General features: G+C 31.2%; 1 protein-coding gene across 2 annotated transcripts; it reads right to left on the bottom strand.

Moving 5' to 3' along the window:
* Positions 1-233: 233 nt before the first annotated feature.
* LOC135130925 (eIF-2-alpha kinase GCN2-like) lies at positions 234-9,188 on the bottom strand. 2 transcript variants are annotated; one of them, XM_064058392.1, is made up of 10 exons: positions 8,801-9,187; positions 2,979-3,191; positions 2,346-2,928; positions 2,166-2,298; positions 1,893-2,106; positions 1,383-1,838; positions 1,096-1,326; positions 764-1,045; positions 555-715; positions 234-469 (listed from the first exon to the last, which is right to left on the bottom strand). In XM_064058392.1, the coding sequence occupies exons 1-10, from the start codon at positions 8,921-8,923 to the stop codon at positions 319-321; spliced, it is 2,547 nt and encodes an 848-aa protein (XP_063914462.1). In that variant the 5' UTR covers positions 8,924-9,187; the 3' UTR covers positions 234-318. The 2 variants fall into 2 exon arrangements, with proteins under 2 accessions (XP_063914462.1, XP_063914463.1); XM_064058393.1 differs by lacking the exon at positions 234-469 and having other exon boundaries at positions 561-660; positions 8,801-9,188.
* Between the last annotated feature and the right edge of the window lie 865 nt (positions 9,189-10,053).

Below are 10,053 nucleotides of genomic sequence, written 5' to 3'. Positions count from 1 at the left end.
CAGTAATAAAAATACAGGGTGTGAGTGAAAATTAAAAAAATTGGCGATTGAAATTCCATTTATCATCGGATTGTTTTTGCCTCAAATTGACGTCTCATTATCTTATCACAATGCCGCAAGTGTCACAAGTTTAGAAAAATGTAAACAAATGGCTATTAAGCTGGTTGTCGAATTTTTATTTATTAGTTGAAATTTGATTATTAAAATTCGTCAAAAAGGAATAAAAACAAATGTTCTCGTGAATAAACGCGTATTTAATTCACGTGTTATATTTATTAAGTTGTTACAGATACAAAAAATATTTGGAATCATAAAAAATTACTTAAAAAATGCACTAGGCCACTTTTGAGAAATCGTAATGTGTGTGGTTGGCAAAGGAGAAACACTGCGTCGAGTGGTCAGTTCCCTCGAAATGGTTTCAAAAAACAAGCCCTTCTTCCAGTCCCCTCTAAAGATCTCCTTCAATACCCTAAAATAAACAAATAGTTGTTAAAAAAATCGAAGCAACTAAAAATAAAATAAAATCAAACTGACAAATGAACTAAACAACTTACCATAAATTTTTTTCTGTTTTTTGTACATAGTGAAGCTTACAGGAATCCTCAGAATCCAACATAGCGATGAGTGGAGGCCTCGCCATCAGATCCATCAAGTCTGAAACTATATTTTTTTTAATCTCGCATTTAATTTCTTTGGCTAACAACGCGGTGTAAAGCTGCAACAGACTATTTTTATTCAAAGAAATCATAACTGACGGACTTACAGGAATTGCGATTCTTTTATCGTTAGAGACAATCACGACATTGGCAGTTCTTGTAATTTCGTGATACGGAAGTAAAATTTCGATTACGTTTCCAACGTTAAAAGAAAGATCAACAGCTGCCACCCTCAGTTGCTTCTTTGACTTTACTCTATGGCACATTTTCAGTAAAGAGTAAAATCTGCCACCGCTAGCGACCAGCTGTCCTTGGCACATCACTTTGAACATGAAACTGGAAGGGTAACTTTGGTTTGTGAAAAGCGGCAACAAGACGATTCTAGATTTCTACAACTTTTACGTTTTAAAGAGAGAAAAAAGAAAAAGTGGTAGCTTACGACTCCAAATTTTCTCGCATTTTCTTGTATGGTCTTCAATTGGTTCAGTCCATGCGTTAAGGAACCAACACCGATTTTGGTGAATGCTTCATTTTCGTCGTTGTTTCGAAACTGCTGCACAATTTTTTCAACTTCTGTTATTTGATATGCTTGAATCATTTTCAGTAGGAACGATTCAACTTCGGCATCAACTCCAAACCCGGCAAACGATTCAATATAGGCCAACCTTTCCTAAAATTGTAAATAGTGAGAGCCCGAAATCGAACCAGTCCTATTTATTTATTTACCCGCGTCATGAGAAAATTGGTTAGAATAGAAGCATCTTTCTTGGAAAATTTACAGTGCTTCATTATTGCCGAAAAAATAGCTCCGTGACTCACCACGAAGGCAATTTCTTTCCCGCTTTTTGACAACACTTCGTTGCATATCTTCTCAGCGACGTAAAGCAGCTCAGCATCTATGGTGTAGTCGTCCGGCTCAGAAGCAATAACTTGAAAAGCACACTCCTGACTTTCAACCGGCAAAAAATAACCTTCGTTGAAAACTTTGCCGGTTGAAAACCGACGAATATTTTTAATTTTTTTCGTAGTCACGTAGTACGAAAATGCAATTCTGGATGTATTCGACACCGAGAAAAAATTCCCGCTTTTGCTCAGTAGAGTCGTCAAGTGATCGTTGTGGTTGTTGAAGGACGGTACAAATGTTGGCATGGAAATGCTTTGACCACCGTGTTGTCTAAAAATCTAGATCTTTGTTGGATTAAACGCCACTAACTCACTGAGTTGTGTATAAAGTACCTTCACAGCCGTCGCTAAAAACAAACTTGCGAGTTCTTCATTCTGAGCGCTTGTTGACTTCAACACTCTCTCAAAAGCCCTCCACTCTTGGTTGGTAACTCTTCTGTTTTGTTGGATCACGGTTTTAATTTCGTCGATAGATTTTTCCGAGTTGAGAATTTTGAGGACTTGCTCGCACGTAGGTCTTTCGTTGTGGTTGATGTGAAGCAGCGTCCTAAAAATGTAAAAAATTGGTCCAATGTTATTTTCCCCGTTTGTATTAGGTACTCTTACTTTAGAAGATTTTTCTTGTTGTGAGTGTTCGTCAAAAACGTTATATTTTTCCACTTTTGTCCAGTCAACGGAAACGTGAGACTCTTCTCCATATGGGTCATGGGTTTGGAGCACATTTCAAAGTACGTAACACCTGCAACCCTCAAGCTAGAATTTCAACCAAAACCCGTCCCGACTCACCCAAGCTATAAATATCAGCTTTGACGTTAAACCTATTCCCGTGGTACAACTCCGGCGCTATGTAAACCGAAGTACCGCAAGCTGCTGTGAGCGATCCGTACGGAATTTCCCCACCTTGCGCCCCTTCGAACTCGCTCTCCAGCGAAATCTGCTTCGACAACCCAAAATCGCCGATTTTGATCACATCGTCAGACGTCAAAAAAATATTTTCGGGCTTGAGGTCTCTGTGGACGATGTTGTGTTTGTGAATGTAGCACAACCCGTCACAAATCCCCTTAAAATATTTCGTAATTCTTTTGTCTTCGAGGTATAGATTGTTGTCAATGGTGTTTCTCAAAGTGCGCTTTTCGCACAGTTCCATTTGGATAAACAAGTACTTTAGTTCTTTGTAGTTAGGCTCGAAAGCCACGTAGCTGTCGTCGTCTTCGTCTTCTTCCTCTTCGTCTTCTACGGAGCATGCGTCCTCAGATTCGTCATAATCTTCTTCTGACAAATCAAAGTCGAAATTGTCGTCGTCTTCACAAACGACCTCGTCACTGATGCACCCTTTGAGAGACAGTTTTTGAATTTCGGAACATAAAGACTAGAATAAGAATATTAATAACAATAATAAAAGTTTGAAGTAGAGCGTACGTCCTCACTCCCACAATCCGACTTGAACTTTTCGTACTCTGCAAGAGGAATCTGAGCCGTTTCGATCCACGAATTGAAATAGCGAACGATGTTATTGTGGCCTAACTTTGACAGAAAATTGGCTTCCCGTCTGATGGTCCCGACGTCCTCCATATTGGAATCGAATTTGATAATTTTGATGGCGAATTCGTTGTCGTCGCATTTACGTTTGGCCTGTATTTAAACAAACAAATTTATTATAATAACTACTATAATAACACTGTATTGAAAATATGTAAAATGTGCATCCGAAAATACTTATTTTGAATATGTTTAATAAAACGAAATGTACCCCGCCCACCCGCCCTATCTCAATTGTGACGATTTTTTTGATTTTTTTGTATGAAAAAATGATATTAATATACATCAAACTGCAGCTTTTTTCATATTCTAGAGCGCAGAGACCAGTTCAATCAACCAAAAAAATATGGCTGAGAAATATCGTAAAAAATGCACCATTGTATGTTTTCTTTTCAAGTTTTTTGAGTCATAACCATCATAGAGTCGCTTGAAAATTCGCACATGGATAAAATATCACTTTTTACAGGCCGCAAAGTCATTAAATGTTTGTTAGAGGTACAATTTGTTTAAATAATAATGTGTACATTAAAATCAAAATATACCACAAATTAATGCAAAATACGTCGAATAATTTTAACAGGAATATCAGAGGAAAATTAATGATCTATTGGTTAGCAGAGTTTTTAACAAAAACTAACAATTATTGAAAAAAATAGGTATCAATTCGACAGATTTTGAGCAGTTGTGACTCAAAAAATTTAATCAATGCGCAAATTTATTTTAATAATTTAATCAGAAACTATAAAACCGAATGCTTTGAAATCTTGGAAATATTTTAAATTTATCATAAGCATGGTAAATTTTTGATCAAAATATATTTGCTCATCCCTCCTAAAAAATGGATGACGCCACACCAAAATTTTGCTGAATAAATCCTATCTAAAATGTATAAAATATGATGAGTCTCTTCTTGTGATTTATCATTCCATTCATGTTTTTTGGATTTGCATATACAGAATCACCCCAAAAATTAATGAATGCGTAAATTTATTTTATTGATTTAATCAGGAACTACAGAAAACAATGCTTTGAAATCTTGCAAACGTTTTGAGGTTATAAAGAGCATAATAAATTTTTAGTCAAAATATATTTGCTTATCCCTTCCAAAAAATTGATGACGTCAGCTCAAAAGTTTGCCGAATAATTCTATTTAAAATGTACAAAATATGATGAATCTCTTCTTGTAATTTATCATTCCATTCATATTTTTTGGATTCGGATATACAGGGTGACTCAAAAAATTTAATGAATGCGCAAATTTATTTTATTGATTTAATCAGGAACTACAAAACCGAATGCTTTGAAATCTAATGTGAAAAAAAAAACATAATAGGCATGCAGTCGTCACGTTTCCGATAGCGAGGGAAGTACTGTCTCAACTCTTTATACCGATTTTTTTTATTTTCTCATTTCTCCATCTCTCAATTTTTCAATGTTTCAGTTTGGGATTTTTTCACTGTTTCGATTCTTTAATTTTCCTTCCATTTTTAGGTTTTTTAATATTTCAGCTTTGGAATTTTGCAATATTTCGTTTCTTCAATTTTTCAAATTTTTGATATTGTGTTTTCTTGGTTTTTAAATTTTTCGATATTTTAATTTTTCAGTTTTTAAAGTTTTAGGTTTTTAGATTTCTCACTATCTCGACTTTTCGATTTTTCAGTTCCATGGTTTTTCAATTTGTCGAATTTTTAAATTTTAGATTTTTTGTTTTCTTTAATGTTTTGAGTTCTCGATCATTCGATTTTCTGAGTTTTCAGGCTTAGATTTTTTTTGTTGTTGAATTATTGGATTTTTAAAATTTTTGTTTTTTAAATTTTCCTATTTATCAACTTACTGGGATTTCAATGTTTTGATTTTTTGATTGTTCAATTTATCGATTTTTTGAATTTATAGTTTTTGATACGATTTTTTTTTTCAAAAATTTTCACTTTTTCAATTTATTAACTTTACGATACTTCAGATTTGCTCGATTTCGATTTCTCAATTTTTCGACATATTACTGTTGGGATTTTTCAATTTATCGATTCTTCGATTTCTGGATTCTTCATATTTTCGGTTTATCGAATTTCTTCATTTTTCGATTTCTCAATTTTCCGATATTTCAGTTTTAAGATTTTTGAATTTTTTTATTTTTCAATTTTTAATTTTTGACGTTTCTAAATTTTTCGATTTCTCAATTTTTCGATTAACTGATTTTTTGATTTTCCCACTTCTCTATTTCTCGATTTTTCAATTCTTTCTTCAATTGTGATTTTTCAATTTTTCAATGTTTCAGTTTTGGATTTTTTCACTTTTCCGATTCTTCAATTTTCTTTCCATTTTTCAGTTTTTCAAGATTTCAGTTTTGAATTTTTTCACTTTTTCGATTTTCCTTCAGTTTTTCAGTTTTTCAGTATTTCAGTTCTGGGATTTTGCAATGTTTCGGTTCTTCAATTTTTCCATTTTTTGACGTTGCGATTTCTCGGTTTTTCAATTTTTCGATAGGTATTTTAATTTTTCGATTTTTAAGTTCTAGATTTTCCGTTAATTTTTTTTGTTTTCCTTGATGTTTTGATTTGTCGATTATTCGATTTTTCAAGTTCTCGGTTTAGATTTTTTGGTTTTCCAATTCTTCGATTTTTAAATTGTTTAATTTTTAGATTGTTCAATTTCTCGATTTCTAGACTCTTCAATTTTTCGGTTTACCGATTTTTTTTTCATTTAAAATGTTTCAATTTTTCAATTATTAACTTTTCGATTTTTCAATTTTGGTCTAATTTGATTTCTTATTTTTTTTATTTTTTGACTCCTCTACTGTTGATGTTTTGATTTCTCAATGTTACAGTTTTTGAACATTCCGACGTTTCGATTTTTCGACTTTTTGGCTTTTCGAGTGTTCAATTTTTTGATTTTTGAATTTTAGATTTCTGTTTTTTTGATTTTTTAGGTGTTTCGATTTCCCAATTCTTTAATTTTTTGATATTTTAATTTTTCAATTTTTCGAATTTTTAAATTTTTGATTTTTGATACGATTTTTTTTTCAAAAATTTTCAGTTTTTCAATTTATTAACTTTACGATACTTCAGTTTTGCTCGATTTCGATTTCTCAATTTTTCGATATATTACTGTTGGGATTTTTCAATTTATCGATTCTTCGATTTCTCGATTCTTCATATTTTCGGTTTATCGAATTTCTTCATTTTTCGATTTCTCAATTTTCCGATGTTTCAGTTTTACGATTTTTAAATTTTTTTATTTTTCAGTTTTTAATTTTTGACGTTTCTAAATTTTTCGATTTCTCAATTTTTCGATTAACTGATTTTTTGATTTTCCCATTTCTCTATTTCTCGATTTTTCAATTCTTTCTTCAATTGTAATTTTTCAATTTTTCGATGTCTCAGTATTTCAATGTTTCAGTTTTGGATTTTTTCATTTTTCCCATTCTTCAATTTTCTTTCCATTTTTCAGTTTTTCAAGATTTCAGTTTTGAATTTCTTCACTTTTTCGATTTTTCAATTTTCGTTCCATTTTTCAGTTTTTCAATATTTCAGTTTTGAGATTTTACAATGTTTCGGTTCTTCCATTTTTCCATTTTTTGATGTTTCGATTTGTCGGTTTTTCAATTTTTCCATAGGTATTTTAATTTTTCAATTTTTAAGTTCTAGATTTTCCGTTAATTTTTTTGTTTTCCTTGATGTTTTGATTTGTCGATTATTCGATTTTTCAAGTTATCGGTTTAGATTTTTTGGTTTTCCAATTCTTCGATTTTTAAATTGTTTAATTTTTAGATTGTTCAATTTCTCGATTTTTAGATTTTTCAATTTTTCAGTTTACCGATTTTTTTTTCATTTAAAATGTGTCAACTTTTCAATGATTAACTTTTCGATTTTTCAATTTTGGTTTAGTTTGATTTCTTAATTTTTTGATTTTTTGACTCTTCTACTGTTGATGTTTTGATTTCTCGATGTTACAGTTTTTGAACATTCCGATGTTTCGATTTTTCGACTTTTTGGCTTTTCGAGTGTTAAATTTTTTGATTTTTGAATTTTAGACTTTTGTTTTTTGGATTTTTTAGGTGTTTCGATTTCCCAATTCTTCAATTTTTCGATATTTTAATTTTACAATTTTTCGAATTTTTAAATTTTTGATTTTTCTTTTCTTTTATTTCTCATTTGGATTTTTTAAATTTTACATTTTTTGATTTTACTATTTTTTGATGCTTGGATTTCTCAATTTTTCAAGTTTTCAATACTCAATTTTTCAGGATTTGAATATTGAGAACTTTTCAATTTCTGGATTTTCAATTTTCAGATATTTTAATTTTTTGATTTTTTTAATGTTTCGATTTTTGGGTGTTTTGATTTTTCGATTTTTCCGATTTGTTGTCTATTTTAAGTATATTTCATTTTTCAATTTGCGCCTTCTGCAGGAGTATTATTTGTTGTGTTGCACTTGACGGGCGAGGGAAGTTCTGTCGAAATAACCTTCGACCAATTTTTATACTTAGCACGTAGGGTTCTTACTAAGCATTCCTTATTTAACCGAACAGTTATTAATTTAACTAAGTAGCTATTATTTCACCAAGCGTATATTATTTAAACTGAGAATTTATTTTTTAACTGAGCATTTATTATATAACTTAGCATTTATCATTTTACCGAGCAAAAATACAGAGCGTTTAAAAATTGAACTGTGCATTTAATTTGTTCCCCTATCTAAATAACAAGAAAACGGTATTAATAATACACTTATAGGCGAATTAATAGACGGGCTTGATAAGACAGTGTCTAAATTGTGTTTGAATAATATAATAATTATCTCGAATATTAAAATTAAAATGTCAAAAGAATACGAGAAATGATTATTCTGTGCTGAAGGTATGTTGTGGGCCGCCTGTCATAAATTATCATTATTCGCGTCAGGTAGATTTAAAGAAGAATTGCTGGTTGCGTTTAAGGCAACAAATGGCGCCCAATTCAAACTTGTCTCTCGTCTAGCGTTCCCCCTTAACTGCAAAATCCTTATTTCTCTACGACAAATTAAGAACATATTTTTGAGTATCGTGTTGTTCAAAGAATACTATGTACATTAAGAGAAAAATAAAACCATAGATTAAGCCCCACCTATGCCTTGATCTAAATAGTAATGAAGTTTTCATTCGTTTGCAGACCTAGGGGCAGAGCCCATATTTCCTTACAAACATTTACCATTTTAAACGTATTTTAGGTTTCTAAGAATAAAAAAACCATCACAATTGAGATGGGGTGGGTGGGCGGGACTTATATTTTACCTTTTCTTTTTAATATACATATGTATATAGTGTTCTTTGCACAACACGATACTCATTCTTAATTTTTTGTAAAGAAACAAGTATTTTGAAGTTAAGGTCAAGCTAAACTTGACTCACGACGAATAAAAAAATCATCACAATTGAGATAGGGTGGGTGGGGGGGTTTACACTTTGTCTTTTTGTATTAATATGTGTAGACTTATTTTCACAAAATGAAACTTAAAACATGTATAAAATGGAAAATTTGTATAAGGAAATATCGATTTTTCAATAGGCTCCGCCCCATAATTGCAAATTCCATGTTTTCTTTCAAAAACTGTTTTAATCCTGTTTTAAGTTTCTTGTTATGAAAAGATGGCTGTGTACATTAAGAAAAAAAAAGGCAAAATATAAGTTAAATCAATAACTCACATGTAGACACTCGTGTACTTACCTTGATTATTTGTCCGTAGCCGCCTTTTCCCAGGGATTCCCCTAAATCGAAATCATGTTCTAATTTCGTCACGCTTTTGTCGTTGCTGTCCTTGCTGCTAAATCTTGAAATCGTTCGATGCATTCTGGTAAATTATTGAGGCACACAAAGTGAATTAAAGCCGGTGTTTATCCACCGCGAATTAAACAATGGGTGTGTTGTTATTGGTTGTGTTATCTGACGTTATCACAACTTTGTTGATATCGATTTACTTTTAGTTCATGAATTTGATAACAGAGTTAGTGTCACTGGGTGTTTATAATTATTGATTTACCGGCCGTTTACTGGAGAGCGAACCATCACTGTGAAAGTCTATTTTTAACTGAGTTATCTTTGTGCATGCGTTGAAGCAACATTCGCTAAACCAGTTTTGCAATGGTTCGGTCTAAGTGTATTTGGTTATCTTACGTTGGTACCGTTGTCAAATAATTGGTGTTTGAAACCGTGCTTCGCTTCGGGCAACTTCGTTTAAAACTACTCATTAATGTTCATAAAGATTAGTGGTACTGAAGTTGATTTTTTTTTTAATTAAATTTTGTTGTTTTTCTTTAAAAAGTGTTTATCATTTTGTTTTGATTGTAATACGCTAATTTTTAAAACGGGAGAATGTGCCATAAAAGTAGAAAATGGAATGACATAGAAGTATATTTGGTTGCATAACTTAATTTTTATCTTCTAATTTTTAAATATTGCGATTATCGAAACAAGTTTGACTTAATAATGTTATCATCAGCAACTTCCCTGACAAATCCAATTCTCATCTGACTCGGATTATTCGGATTGGACGTTTTAAATGAAATTTATAAATTGAAATCAGTAGAAAGTAAAACAGTAAGCTTCACCCACTTTTTTTTCATCTATTTAAGCTATTTTTCTTATTTTTTGTTATCTATTTTAAGGTGCTGTATCATTTTTTTACGCAAACAGACCAATTTTGACGTTGAAGTTTTTTATTGCTTTTTTATAAAATAAAAAATTTAGTTTTTGTCGTGAAGTATTCCCATTTTTGACTTTATTTTTTAAAAAGTTGTGGATTTTTAAAGATTTTGACCATGATTCCAGTGGATCCATATAGAAATCACTGACTTGGAGTTTTTACAAAAAAAAATATATATATAAAAAAACATCAACGTCAAAATTTGCCTGTTGTGTTAAAAAAATTATAAAACACCTTATAATAAATTAAATAACAAAATGTGGAGCGAAACGTACCA

The sequence above is a fragment of the Zophobas morio genome, unplaced genomic scaffold (genome assembly GCF_036711695.1).
Source record: "Zophobas morio isolate AGI-343-1 ecotype UQ-CSIRO unplaced genomic scaffold, CSIRO_AGI_Zmor_V1 ptg000018l, whole genome shotgun sequence".
NCBI lineage: Eukaryota > Metazoa > Arthropoda > Insecta > Coleoptera > Tenebrionidae > Zophobas > Zophobas morio.
The sequence above is the reverse complement of the archived record's forward strand: the minus strand, read 5'-3'. Positions and strand labels throughout refer to the sequence as shown.

Excerpts from the sequence above, each read along its gene's own strand:
- LOC135130925 (XM_064058392.1), bottom strand. The coding sequence starts at position 8,923 with ATGCATCGAACGATTTCAAGATTTAGCAGCAAGGACAGCAACGACAAA. Across the intron at positions 2,107-2,165 it reads AACAAGAAAAATCTTCTAAA|GACGCTGCTTCACATCAACC; the intron begins GTAAGAGTACCT and ends TTACATTTTTAG. Across the intron at positions 470-554 it reads AAAACAGAAAAAAATTTATG|GGTATTGAAGGAGATCTTTA; the intron begins GTAAGTTGTTTA and ends TGTTTATTTTAG.